The sequence below is a fragment of the Nothobranchius furzeri genome, chromosome 1, assembly GCF_043380555.1.
Source record: "Nothobranchius furzeri strain GRZ-AD chromosome 1, NfurGRZ-RIMD1, whole genome shotgun sequence".
NCBI lineage: Eukaryota > Metazoa > Chordata > Actinopteri > Cyprinodontiformes > Nothobranchiidae > Nothobranchius > Nothobranchius furzeri.
In genome coordinates, this window is record NC_091741.1 from 57,595,377 (window position 1) to 57,610,129 (window position 14,753).

Here is a 14,753-nt window from a genome sequence, read left to right on the forward strand (position 1 = left end):
GACAGGCATGCAGTACTTTGCAGGAAGGAGCTGAGTTGCTTGTGTTTATGAGAGCACAACATGTAAGTGGGTTTGTTCAGTTCTCAGTGCTCCCATTTCCCCATTCAGAGGTTTTTATGTTTTACTCACTCAGCTTCCTCTTTACTGAGTCTTTTTATTTTAAACAGAATATTATGGGATGCATAAACCCCTCTGCCGTGTGTTTACAGGTAAGCACCCACAATATGCACTCATCCAGCGAGGATGATGACTTGGACCCCCCCTTCCCCAACGATTTGTCTCTTCAGCAGGTGAATTGATCTCAGAGAACAATTTAATTCCAGTTAGCCTCAAAATCTATAAAATAATCCATGGCTGTGTCTTTGCAGGCCTTTTCAGATTATCAGATCCAACAGATGACTGCCAACTTTGTGGAACAGTTTGGATTCCATGACGAGGAGTTCAGCGAACACGATGAAAACATCAAGTGAGTTGTAGTTAAAGATGTAGCTAATCGCCCCTTTTTATTTCCTGTGTTTTCTGTCCACAAGGCTGCAGTGTTTTTGTTTTAACTGTGTTTGAACATTTTGTCTTTCCACAGCGCCACATTTGACAGGATTGCAGACATAGAATTCATCCTAGATGCTGATGATAATAGTGTAAGTGTTGAGCTCTTTTGCTGGTTGCTGTTGTATTTTAATTTATAGTTTTGTTGTTTTGCACAACTTTCCTTTAACCCTGGTAAATAAATCTCACGCTCAGTGTCTGAAGCTGAGAAACAACTGCCTCCATTGTTGTTTTGTTTTTTCCGCTGGTCCGCCCCCTAAAGTGTCCAGGCAGCATGCGTAACTTTTATGTTCCTGCCACACTTTGCAGTTGTTTTTTGGCATTTTTTATTATCATTTATAAATATTTAGAAATCGATTTTGAATCGGCACATGTCACATTCCAATGTATCGATTCAATGGTGAATCTGTATTTACAACCGAGTCAGCATCATTCAGAATGAGCCAATCACACATTAGCAAATGCAAAAATGGCTGCTACATGGTTACTTTTACAAATAATGAGCTAAAATGTTTTGTTTGTAGCTGAAATTAACTTGACATCCTCTAATGAGTTGGATAATATCTTTGTGATTCTGGGTGAGATCACATTTTCTTTTCAGTAAATTAGCTCCAGCTCATCTTTCACAAGGTCTGATTTAAGTGTAGCATGGAATGCAGGGGGTACAATGCACTCCTTTAAAGAATGCTAAACCTTCAAAAACGGTTTTTAATCAATCACTAGACATGATGTGTTATGCATGAAAAAAACCTTGACCTCAGTCTCATGGTATTCTTGGTGTTTATTTGCTGGTTGACATCTGATGGTAGTTGTCGGGTAGTGAGGCTGTTTTCCTGGACTTACGAATTCTAAAAAAAATTCAAGTAAAACATCAGAGATTTGTTCCACTTGCAAACATTTCTGTAATGAAAGAATGCATCAAGTTAATTCCACGACTGATGGTAGTTTGTTGAAGATGGACTCTTCTTAGTTTCAGCTGTTTGTCCACAGGCCAATGCAGCTGCTTTTGAAGCCTGCTGTAAAGAGAGGATACATCAGTTTGATGATGTAGATGAGGACGAGGACATTTGGGAGGACAGAGACATCGACTATGCAACACAAGCTAAATGCAGGACAAGGTGAACTTGATTATGTGTTTGTCTCAGGTGTTTCATTGCCATGGATGGTCGCCTTTAACCCTCTTTGTCTTTAATGTTTTCATCACCCCCCTTTTACAGATTTGGGGTCTCGCAAACCTCAGAGGGAAACTCTAGAAACAGCATGGAAAATGGCCGCCAGGAGCAGGATCACGGGTCTGAATCTGATGAGGATGAAGATTCTGAACAGAACACATCAGATGGAGGTCAGCTGCAGGATTACAGATGAAAATGCCAAGCAATCAGCCTTCATCTCAGTAAACTGTCTGCTTGTTTGTGGGGGGGTGTTAATCCCAGGTCCAGGCTGGACGGCAAGTTTCAGGGAATCTGAAAAGACTGTTGCATCCCAGATGCCGGTGGGGTGGGAAAACTCAGGTGGGAGTGGAGCAGAAACTCAAGAAATGGGCTGGGCCAACTTCTCAGAGCTCCAGCCTTCCACAGGGTAAGTCTCATTCTACCTCATAGTACAACCTCACTTTATTTATTTACCGTATTTCAGATTTTAGAGATTGTGCTGGAACATTTCTATTGTTTTTATCTGGTAAAAATCACACTTGCAACAGTGGCTAAATAAACATCGGCTATTTACCCAATGTTAAGTATTAACTGGATTATTTTTCCAGTACTGAAACTGCTCCCAGCTGCAGCTCTCCTGGAGGTAGCACTGATGCAGATAAACAAGCCAAACAGAACCAAGAGAAGAGTGAGGGTGAGCACCTGCTTCTAATCTACCTTCCATTTATACAAACGTCAACCTTCTGCTGGTGAAGGTTCTTAGTCATTCTGTCTGTTTCTCTGTTTGCAGATGCTGACGCCTCCTCTGAAACCTCCTCTGATGCTTTGCCAGTTGGAGAGGAGAAGAAGGCTCCACTTGTGGCCTCAGACAGCAGCTCCTCTGGGGAATCTGACAGCAAAGAGGAGAAAGCTGGCGCTCCTCCAGCAGTAACGATTACCACAGAAACAGCCCCTGTTAACCAAACGGTTGATGTAAAAAGGTTTGCATCTCTCACTTCAAATTTAGACTAAACTTGTCTTTATAGGGGCTTTAACAGCAGGTTTCCATAGCAGCAGCAGCTCAGAGATCTGTGTTCAACTACAAAATCTTCTTTGTTTCACATCTGAAAAGCCCGCCATACACATGTGTTCATGTTGTCATACAGAGTGGTTTTACCTTTGGGTGACCAGTTGTGCGTGCGTGCGTGCGTGCGTACGTCCTTCCTTCCTTCTTTCTTTCTTTCTTTCTTTCTTTCTTTCTTTCTTTCTTTCTTTCTTTCTTTCTGACATAATTGGGACCTGGATGTAATTATAGTCTGGAGCGGGACTTGAAATGACTGGATACATTCAGTTTCTCCTTTTCGAAAGAAAGCACATCCTCACTTATGCTAAATAAACTTCTGCCTGGTTCATACTTCTCTGTTAGTGCAGCAACATCGAGACACAATGCCATGTTGGTTGACATGAGGGCTCTGTCCGCCACGAGTATATGGAGACATCCCCAATTTGTTATCTGTTCGTCGAAACAGACCGCATGCTTCAGATTTGCCAGTTCCACTAAAATTGTCAACAGCACTGCAATTGGCCCTCCAAAAATAGAGTGCCAAAGATATCTGTTGGCAGACATGGAGCAGATCTGAGAACGTCTCCTACGAAGTTTGATGATACAAACATTTACTGAAGGACAGCAAAGATACGCTGCAGATGCTTCAGTCTTTAAAGGGAATTACAGGAGAGGTGTGTTTGGAGGTGGCGACTGCATGAAAAGGAGTTAAGAGAATGAGGGACAAATTATCCATCCATCCATCCATTTTCATCCGCTTATCCGGAGTCGGTTCGTGGGGGCAGCAGCCTAAGGCGAGAGGCCCAGACTTCCCTCTCCCCAGCCACTTGGGCCAGCTCCTCCGGGGGAATCTCAAGGTGTTCCCTGGCCAGGTGAGAGACGTAGTCCCTCCACCGTGTCCTGGTTCTACCTTTAGGTCTCCTCCTGGTTGGGCGTGCCCGGAAAACCTCACCAGGGAGGCGTCCAGGATGCATCCTGACCAGATGCCCGAGCCTCCAACTGGCTCCTCTCGATGTGGAGGAGCAGCGGGTCTACTCCGAGCCCCTCCCGAATGACCAAGCTTCTCACCCTATCTCTAAGGGAGAGCCCAGCCACTCTTCGGAGAAAACTCATTTCAGCCGCTTGTATCTTCGATCTCGTTCTTTTGGTCACTACCCAAAGCTCATGACCACAGGTGAGGGTAGGAACGTTGATCGGCCGGTAAATCGAGAGCTTCGCCTTCTGACTCAGCTCTCTCTTCACCAGGACAGACCGGTACAACGCCCGCATCACTGCAGATGCAGCACCAATCCGCCTATTGATCTCACGCTCCAGTTTTCCCTCACTCGTGAACAAGACCCCGAGATACTTAAACTCCTCCACTTGGGGCAGGACCTCATCCCGGACCCGGAGAAGGCATTCTGCCCTTTTCCGAATCAAGACCATGGTCTCAGATTTAGAGGAGCTGATTCTCATCCCAGCTGCTTCACACTCGGCTGCGAACCGCTCCAGCGAAAGCTGAAGATCACATTCTGATGAAGCCAGCAGGACCACATCATCTGCAAAAAGCAGAGACCTGATCCTCAGGCCACCAAAACAGATGCCCTTCACACCTTGACTGCGCCTAGAAATCCTGTCCATAAAGGTTATGAACAGAAACAGTGACAAAGGGCAGCCTTGGCGAAGTCCAACTCTCACTGGGAACGAGCCCGACTTACTGCCGGCAATGCGGACCAAGCTCTGACACCGGTTAAACAGGGACCTAACGGCCTGTGTCAGAGGGCCTGGTACCCCATACTCCCAGAGTACCCCCACAGGGCCCCCCAAGGGACACGGTCAAACGCCTTCTCCAAATCCACAAAACACATGTAGACTGGTTGGGCAAATTCTCACGCACCCTCCAGGATCCCCCTAAGGGTATGTAGCTGGTCCAATGTTCCACAGCCAGGACAAAAACCACATTGCTCCTCCTGAATCTGAGGTTCAACAATCCGACGGACCCTCCTCTCCAGAACCCCTGAATAGACCTTATCAGGAAGGCTCAGAAGTGTGATCCCCCTGTAGTTGGAACACACCCTGCGGTCCTCCTTTTTAAATAAGGGGACCACCACCCTGGTCTGCCAGTCCAGTGGGACTGCCCCCAATGTCCACGCCATATTGCAGAGCCGCGTCAGCCAACACAGCCCGACAACATCTAGAGCCTTTACCCCCAAATTCCACTACCTCCGCTCCGGTCCGCCCCCGCCTTCCGCAGCCGCTCACTTCCGAACTCAATTTTTTACTGGTACCCGCTCTACAACGGCTCCGCTCCGGAGACCTGAGGTGGGCAAACAAGCATGCGCGGGATTTTCGAGATCTTGCGATACAGTCCGAGCAATAAACGCGGAAGTTAGATCCAAACACCCGTTGTGTGGGAGAAGCATCGAAACGAACTGTTTAATCTGCCCATCATTTGTGTTGAGAGATAAGCAGTGTTTGGATCAACAAAGTGTGACTACTTTGATAGTGGAAACTGTATTTATGGCTTACTTTTCTGCATTTAAAGTTCAACCGCCATTGATAGTTGTTAAAAGTTGTTAAACCTGTGCATATGAAACAAAAAACGCCTTTTGTTTATCGATTTATTGTGAAAAATGGAAGATGTGCTTGCTCCTTTTCCTGTTATCCGGTTGTGATTTCTGTCCATTTACTGCGGAGGTGCTCCGGCGTCCGGCAAAAATAGAATCAATCCTATTTTTGCCGGACGCCGGAACAGAGGGCGGCGCACGGCGCCGCACTGCCGGAGCACGGCCGCAGTAGTGGAATAGCTCTGATTGACTACAACGGGACCGATTTTGCTCCGGCGTTCGTGTCGGAGCGGAGTGGAGGTAGTGGAATTTGGGGGTAAGGAACTCCGGGCGGATCTCATCCACCCCTGGAGCCTTGCCACAGAGTTGCTTTTTAACCACCTCAGTGACCTCAGCACCAGAGATTTGAGAAGCCAACCCAAAGTCCCCAGACTCTGCTACCTCACTGGAAGACGTGTTGGTGGGATTAAGGAGGTCTTCGAAGTATTCTGCCCACCGATCCACAACGTCCTGAGTAGAGGTCAGCAGCACACCGTCCCCACTATAGATAGTGTTGGTAGCGCACTGCTTTTCCCCCCTGAGGCGCCGGATGGTGGACCAGAATCTCCTCGAAGCCATACGGAAGTCTTGCACCATGGTCTCACCGAACTCCTCCCATGCCCGGGTTTTTGTCTTGGCGACCACCTGAGCCGCGTTCCGCTTGGACTGCCGGTACCCGTCAGCTGCCTCTGGAGTCCCACAGGCCAGAAAGATGTGATAGGACTCTTTCTTCAGCTTGACAGCATCCTTAACCACCGGTGTCCACCAGCGAGTTCGGGGGTTGCCACCACGACAGGCACCGATGATCCTGCGACCACAGCTCCGGTCGGCCGCCTCAACAATGGAGGCACGGAACAGGGTCCATTCAGACTCAATCTCCACCGCCTTCCCCGGAACATTTTTTGAAGTTCTGTCTGAGGTGGGAATTGAAGCTCCTTCTGACAGGAGACTCTGCCAGACGTTCCCAGCAGGCCCTTGCGATGTTTGGGCCTGCCTGGTCTGACCGGCATCCTCCCCCACCATCTGAGCCAACTCACCACCAGGTTGTGGTCAGTTGACGGCTCCGCCCCTCTCTTCTCCCGAGTGTCCAAGACATGCGGCCGCAGAGGGACAAATTAATCTGTGTAAAACGTCTCCATAATACATAAACACAATATTGTTGACTAGAGATGTGACTGCAGTGGTAGCGCCACACCCTCTGTTGTGCTAGCAGGGAATTGCTTTGCCACACTACCCAGTCAACAGAGAAATATGAAAGGAAAACGTTTCCATCAACGCGCGTTCATGTCGCTGCACCTGAGCTGACGGAGATGTTTAAACCTGGCTGAAGGTGGTGCTGTCATTCCCACTAGAGCAAAGAGACTCTTGGAAGTTAACCCTGAAGAACATTAACCTCTAGGTAACTTCACTGATGGCAGTAAATGCTAAAACTAACACTGTTTGTTTCCTGCAGCGAGGACAGTCCAGTGTCTCTGGAGAAACTGTCTCTGTCAGATCCTCCTGAAGCTTCAGAGCAGCCAGCAGAGGACTCGCCTGTAAACAACCATAATAATAAAAAGTAAGTATCCTCAGTTTTAACTTTGTCTTATTTTTACTCTTAACCATTAAAGTGAACCACATTACTACATCATGGTAGTCGTACAATCAGTATTGCTGCAGGACAGAAGTGTCACCTTTTTACCTGTCTTGAGCTTCCATGGAGAAGCAAAGACACAGGGATGGAACTTCCCAGTAATGTTTATTCAATCCCCTGTCGCAATGATACATGACTCAGTCCGTTATAAAAAAACAGCCCGATTAGGACAGCTGTAGTCCTAATTACAGGGATATAGTTAAAGGGATGCTATGCAACTTTTAAAATTTTTAAATTTTCTTGAGCCAGCACGTGCTAAAATGACCCTTTACAGGGTTAATCAAATTTCCCTCAGACCCCACTGCCCTCTGTGGCCAGAATGCCACACTTGCGACTTTAGAGTTGGCGGAGCAGTCCCTGTTGGGTCCCACTTTAGTCTTAGTGATGTGAAGCTGACATGCCTGGCGCTTCAGTCTGCTTCCAGCACATTTCCTACATGTTTTAGGTCGGGAACTAGGGCTGTCGCGGTAACCGCAAAAATGAAATATCGCAATATGAAGAAGCCCACCGCGCTGCATCATGGGCCACCGCGATTACTGAACTTGGTTCAACTCAATGATGCATGTTGAGAAGGATTGCTGCACTGGTATCAAAACGAAACGTTACTTCGCTCCTTTGGGAGCACTTTGGTTTTCAGTACGTCAGCTGCTGCGCAGCCAGAGTCCTTGGCCGAGACAGAGCTGCCACCAGCGGCAAAAAAATAATAATAAACGCTCGGAGACCTGCTGAAGTCCCGGACAAGCACTGCTTCTGCAGCCGTCCCGAAGAGAGTTTGAGCCGAGCTGGAGCTCACTCGCTATCTGCAGGAGGAATGCATCCACCCTAAAGAAACCCCCCTGACATGGTGGAGCAACAACCGGGAGAGATTCCCTTTGCTCGCCAGAGTCGCACACAAGTACGTGTGAGTTAGTGCAACGAGCGCACCATCCGAGAGGGTTTTCAGTGTTGCTGGAATGTTGCCACCCCTCTCAGATCCTCTCTCAAACCGTATATGGTTAACATGCTGGTTTTCCTTGTGGGTAACAAGGACGTGACCGAGCTATAAATCACCGTCATTCGTGTGTGTGAAAGTGAAATGATAGTGCGCCCGCCCCCCGGCGCGCGCGCGCCCGGTACATGTAATTTTTTATGCTTGATTTTAAACAACTAAACAAAATGGGGACTTGTTTCTTATTTGTTAGATGCTGCAGCCAAATTTGCATTTAAAAGTTTAACCTCCTGAATTTTGTTGTTTTTAAGTTCAGTCGGACTCCGACTGTCGGAAACAAGCGTTACTGCGATCTGCGTTGTTACTGCCTTGATCTGCATTCAGTAAAGTGTTATTAAAGAAGGCACGGCAATTTGTAACCTTTTTTAAATGTGTAAACATTATGTTTAGATAGTACTGCAATAAAAAAAGGGCTGCAATAATATCGCACACCTCAATATTAAGCCACCCTGAATCACCGCAGGGGGAATTCCTCAACCGCGACAGCCCTATCGGGAACACAGCTGTTTTGTTTGATTTAGTGATGAACCACTCCTGCAGACACTAGTAAAGGCTGGGGAGACATTTCAGCTGTTAGATTAAGCTGTTAAAAAGACGAATGCACAACGAGGAGATAAGGTTCATTTTTGCTTTTACAATCGTGTATTAATAACGGACTCTAGGGAGCGCTAAAAGCAAGCCAAAGTTGCATAGTTTCCCTTTTAACTCATTAACTGCCAGCCGTTTCCTGATCAGAAAAGCCCTTCACTGCCAGCATTTTTCAGAATGTTGCGCTGTAGGATGATGTCAGTGTCAAAACTACCAAAACAAAGAGGAGACTCATCGATTACATCAGGAATTATCCCACGCGTTTCGAGTATTATCAGTTCTTTCATAATCCGTTGTCAAATTGTAATCAGCAGAAGTTTTTCCGGTTCGCACCTCACTTTTTTTACAGCAGCAGCCCAAAACGATCTCCTAACACGTGGATTTTTTGTTTCCTGATCACGTGACGTATGTGGATGAAGAAAGGCTTTAGAGCTGGGATGTTTGTTCTCATGGTTCGGGGGCTCGTTCCGACGCCCACACAGTAAAAAAAAAATGCAAATGACGACTTTAGTCGTGATTGGTTGGATTTAAAATGATGACTTTAGTTGTCAATGGCAGTTAATGAGTTAAAGGTTAAACTCATGTTTTGGTTTCACTTTTCTGGTGCTTGACTCATAGAAGTAGAAAATGGTAAATGTCCCTCAAGGGGTCGCAGACTAACTTAAATGATGTTTTCTTCCTTTACAATGCTGTAGCAGGGTATCCGCGGGGTCTTAAAAAGTCTTTCAAGTCTTGAATTTGATTAAACGAAAATTAAGACCCTTAAAAGTCTTTAAAAAGTCTTAAATCGATTTAGTAAAGTCTTAAATTTGGTTATTATTGACGTGAATTTCAAATATGTTTGTCTCATACTTGCAAACTTGACGCTTTTCAGCGAAAATTGCCATTCATAAAACCAAATACGATTTTGTTTTTTAGAAAAGGTGATTCTTTGGTTGGGTTTCAGTCGCTCTTTTTAAGAATCAGTTTCAGAAAAACGAACAGTGTTCATCCTCTTCACAAACCATCTTTGTCAGTGGGTCACGAGCCGTCATTTGACCAATCACAGTCACGGAGACAGCTAGGCAAAAACACGCTGCGGTAGCTGGTATCACGGTACCGCTACTACTGTTGCTTCAACATCTCACAGCGGTTGGAGCTTAAAGTTCGTAAAATCAACATAATCCTCTCCAAGTACCACCGTTTATTGTCAAGAACTTTAGCAGGTTTGTCTCCTTTCAGTTTCAGCCTTAACTGATGTTTCCTGGGGCTTGTGTTCTTTTGGGGGGGAGTTGAGATCAGGTGTTAGTCAAAAACAAGTTTCCCAGTAATTAGACAGGTTCATCCTAAACCCCAAGAAGATTCTGACACAGACAATGTGCTGCAGTTGTTGTTTCAGATACGTACAAGCTAAACCCTTTTAGGCACGTCTTCCCTACATATGTCGCATAAGAGATTTGAAATTAAGAAGAAAAACGTGCAAAACAGCATGGATATGTTTTCAGTGAGATGTTATTAGTGGAAAATAAACATAAATAGATCAAAAGATGTTACTGATACGTGTACTATCATACTGTTGTGAAAAGTCAGCACAAATATGCAGTGAAAACTTTAAAAAGCTGCTCAAATCTTCATTATTTTATAGTGGCCCTGTCTATGTTTATAAAATCGGTTGCCACAGAGCCACTGTAGAAGGTCCAGTCCGAGTTAAGCTGTGGTAGCTGAAGAGGAACTGAGAAACGGTATTAAAGCTTTTGCTGTTTGCTTGTTAAAGTTGAATTCAAATAGAATATATAAGACATGAATTATATAATAATTTTATGTATATAAACAGTCGTGTTATAGATAAAAGGCAGAATAGATTAAAAAAAAATTCTTTTTACTTTATGTCGTGGCATTGACGTTTCACGTTCCACAGTGAGGAGTCTCTGGGATCTGGTCATCCTACTGAAGAATGATTACAGTAATTTGGAATAATTTCAGATATTTTTATGTTTGGTGTTCTGTGAATTAGTCTCATAATAACTGTTAATCATTATCTGATCAGTTCTGTCAGTTTATTATGTTTAGCTCTCTTGAACAGTATGACTGGTAGAAAATTGCTTGCATTTTGCAAAGAAAATCACATTAAATTTTTTCATATTATTATTCTGAATAAAATAAATGTATGTAAATGGCAGAGGTCACTACAAAACCCACAGTAGAATAGATGCAAATCTGCAGCACGCGAGGACCTTGTTTGGGGGAGTTCATTTAGTTGTCACTTTTTCCACAGCCTCTGTGTTCGCAGGTATGAAAAGTAGATGCATGTAAATAATATTGTTTTTTGTTCTTCTATGCATGCGGTTTGCATTTTTGTACCACGTGGCTTTACGTATTATTGCTACAGCCTCGCTGTCCCGGATGTGACATAACCCGTCATGAAGTGGAAAACGAAGTGATGCAGTATTTAAAAACAATATGAGTGTTTAACAGTTGATTAGTTCTTTGCAATAAAGTCTTAATTTTATTTTTTAGAAAAATTAAAAAAGTCTTTAAAAAGTTTTAAATTAAATGTTGAGATCCCTGCATATACCCCGTGTTGGGGCTGGGCTATGAATCAATAATTTATCGTTATCGAAATTTGTGAGTCTTATCGAGATAATTTTTCCCATGTCAATAAATTTGATAATGAAAAAATGAAAAGATGAGTGTAGATTGGCAACATTCATGTCCTTGTACCACCTGAGTCATGTAAAAATGTGACTCGACGTAATACACGTGACAGCCCCATCTAGTGGAAAACTTTTATTCCTGCGCACATATGTAGTTATTGTCCATTCATCGTTATCGAGGTGAAATCCTCAATGTATCACGATACTGATTTTAGGCCGTATCGCCCAGCCCTACCCTGTGTATGTGGTTTTAATAAAACCTTGAATGTCAGATTTTATTTGCTGTCTTCTGTCGTTCTAACAGGGAGGAGTCGCCGCCGCCACTGTCCCAAGAAGTGTCCGTCAACGGGCCGGTGTGAGGATGAGGGGACACAGACACAGATCGGTGATGTCACCGCAGGCTGTGGGCCTCCTCCAGAGTGACTCCTCTAAACAACTTCACTGCTACTAAAGTGTTTTACCTGAATCACTCTGCCATGTTATTGGACCCGGACACTGCCAATCAGCACCGATAATGAAGCGGCGGAACAACAAAAAAAAAAGAGAGAGAGAGAGAGAGAAGGAAACGCCCAACAGACAGAAGAGAGTCCAGAGAAATCTTCAAAGCTTTTTTCAGATGTTGCACATAATGACGTGCAGTTTTAATGTAGCAGTGATCTTTGAAATGACAGAATCCGAGGGGGTAACACCATCTATGTTATTTTTTTAATATCCAGACAGATTTTTCTCCTCCTTACTGATAGGGATTTTACATTCGGACCCCTGAGTGGATAGCACAGGCTTGATTTTTAATGATGCCTCAACAATAAATACCCGTTCTTTGAAAGACTTTTATTTTATGTTTCTTCAAGCTTACAGAAAAAAAGCACTTATGCAGCCATTTACAGGACGTTATAGCACAAAGCTTATTTCTGCTGGCTGTCTCATCTGTCTCGTTCAAATCCGAGTCTCCAGACAAAGTTTTGGGTTTTTTTTTTTTTTTTTTTTTTTTTTGGTTGCCGTTTCTGCAACTTGTCATACTTCACCGTGTTGGAATGTTGTGATGTGCTTCAGGAGGGTTGATGAACAGATATCTAATAGTATTACTGTCTTTTGCTCGTGCAATAATTCCAGTTAGCAGTTTTATTTAAAAAAAACTAACTTTTTTTTTTCTTTTTAAGAATCAGTCCAGTGTTGGAGACATTTGGTGTACTTTTGGGCAAATTTGGGTATAATCTCAAGCAGAAGATTCTTATTTTTACATATTTTCTTATTTTTATGTGCATGTATATCAGGTTCTCTGTTGACCTAGCTAGTGAGCTAAGACCTTCTGATTGTAATGACTTAAAAGTTCTTTTTGCTTTCCCCCTTAAATCAACCAAACATTATCTACCTATATACAAATATTATCTACATTTAAAAGTAATTTTACAAGCAGTTTTAGGGTTATTATTGTTGTCTGTTCCTTTTTTCTTCTCTTTTCACCAAGCACTTACTCACATGGCTGGAGGGGCATTTGGTAAGAGTGACACGGTAAACGTTTGATCTTTTTTAACTTCATTTTCTGTCTGAGCAGCAGAGTTGGGACAGTGCTGGCCTGCAGAGCTCCAGGCCGCTTTGATGTACTTGCATAAATCATTTTAACATCAGTCAGGTTCCACAATCATTGTTTCAAGAGACATTGCAATTAAAAACATCTGGTTTTCCACATTATTAGCAACATTTTGCTTTGCCAGTCTGATTTTTTCCATGACTCTTCAGATTTTCTGAGGGTTTTTTCTCTCCTGCTGACATTAAGTAGACCTCCACTCAGGTTAAATCTCAGCTGTGAGATCTTTGAGTTGTTATTTTTAGTAGCGATGTGAACAAGTCCATCAGATGTGTTTTAGGTTGTTTTGGTCAGAAATCACCTCTCCTGTCATTCATGCAAGTTCTAACCTGGAAGCACCTGCATAAACACTTGCTGGTCAAGTCCAGGAACCCTGGTGGTGTCTTTCAGGTGGATAATGCCCTATGCATCAGTGTAAAAGTTCAATTATAGACTGATTGTTGTCTTAGCATCCCAAGTATTTTCTTTCTTCTTGTGCTTCTTTCTTAGCAGCTTTGGGACAAGCCAGACTAATCCAACCTCCCAATTTCCAGGGTCTGATCCTTCAAAGCAAACATGTTTTAACAAATATTAAAATATGTGAAAGTTTGTCTAAATAATAAGCTGTAATTGGACACAATGTCTCAGGGCAGGTTCTTGACTTGAATTCAGAAAACATAATTTGGAGAAGAGCGTAAACAGAAGACCTAGTTCAACCCTTCTGATAGCCGTCCCTTCGGTGCGTCTGCTTCACAGAAACAAGTCATTTAAAGTCTGGAAATGTGCAACTCAAGACTATTCAGCATCACTTCAAGTTTCTGCAAACCCGTTTCAGAGGTAAATCTGCAACAGCAAGCCTGGTTTACAACAAAATTCATTCAGCTGCTGTGATGAAGTCTTAAAACCTGAGGTGAAGATGGATTTCAGAGCTGATGGACATTTTTTATTTTGTTTGATAACCTGAGGATAAGGGACATGAACTTTTAAGTGTTCTTCAGATCAAATTTTGCTTTCAGAAAGGTTTGCTTCATTGTAGGATGAGAGCTCACAAAACGAGCTCCAAGGGGGGCTTTCTGGAAAGAAATGGCACGATTAGTTGTAGCGTTTTTTTAGACTTAATCAGAGGATGCAAGGGACCCAGTGTGCTTTGATTAGTAGAATTATTGATGCAAAATAGATGCTGTAATCACTGATTGCTATTTTAAAAAATCCTACAATGAGCATAATACACTAAAAGAAATAAATTGACATGGCTGTGGAAAAAATATTTTCATGTAATTACATTTTACTTATTTTCACTGCAAGAGTTATTTAATGTCATCATTTAAATTATTAGGGTTATAGTTGGCACATTCATATAAAAAATATTAAAAACATTCCCATCTCACCCTCCGTGGGTGGTCTCATCCTTCCAAGCTTGGGTCCTCTACCAGAGGCCTGGGAGCTTGAGGGTTCTGCAGTGTGTGTGCCCTGTCACTGTGACTCGATTGCTCATGCGCCCCAGCTGGCTACTTGGTCAAGGGGATGTCCCTTTGGCTGACTGGTTGGCACATATGACTCTCACCTGAGAGCCTAGGGATCGAATCCCACCTGGACCCTTGTTTCTCCACCTTGCCACACACAGTCACCTAGCTGTTCTTAGACCTGCACTGTTCTGGACTGAGGTGTTTTTCCTGGGATCTGCTTTAGCCACTCCTCCAGTTAGGGGGTTACTGCCTCTAGTGCCCAGAGGACCATGGACACCAATGTCTTCACTCTCCAGGCTTTCTCAAGTTCTTTAGGCCCTGATACTTCTCTAGTTTCTTGTGTTCCTTTTTCCTGATGTTGCCATCACTTGGTATTGCCACGTAACCACAACGGCTGTCCGCTGTTGTTTGTCCACCACCACAATGGTTGGTTCGCTATCAACATTTTGTTGGTCTGGATCTGGAAGTCCTACAGGAGCTTGACTCTTGTTCTCAACCACCTTTAGGGGGTGTTTCCCACTTTGACCTTGGGGCTTTGAGTCCATACTCTGCAC

At 43.8% G+C, this 14,753-nt stretch overlaps 1 protein-coding gene across 1 annotated transcript in view; it reads left to right on the forward strand.

Moving 5' to 3' along the window:
• The window catches only part of ppp6r2a (protein phosphatase 6, regulatory subunit 2a), a 36,329-nt gene extending 24,335 nt beyond the window's left edge, over positions 1-11,994 (forward strand). Inside the window, exons 15-24 of the mRNA XM_054739542.2 lie at positions 210-290; positions 369-466; positions 581-638; positions 1,537-1,664; positions 1,764-1,888; positions 1,980-2,124; positions 2,306-2,391; positions 2,488-2,677; positions 6,778-6,882; positions 11,471-11,994. Of these exons, the coding sequence (XP_054595517.2) occupies positions 210-290; positions 369-466; positions 581-638; positions 1,537-1,664; positions 1,764-1,888; positions 1,980-2,124; positions 2,306-2,391; positions 2,488-2,677; positions 6,778-6,882; positions 11,471-11,525 (1,071 nt within the window). The 3' untranslated portion in view covers positions 11,526-11,994. The remainder of the gene's footprint in view (positions 1-209; positions 291-368; positions 467-580; positions 639-1,536; positions 1,665-1,763; positions 1,889-1,979; positions 2,125-2,305; positions 2,392-2,487; positions 2,678-6,777; positions 6,883-11,470) is intronic.
• Positions 11,995-14,753: the final 2,759 nt, after the last annotated feature.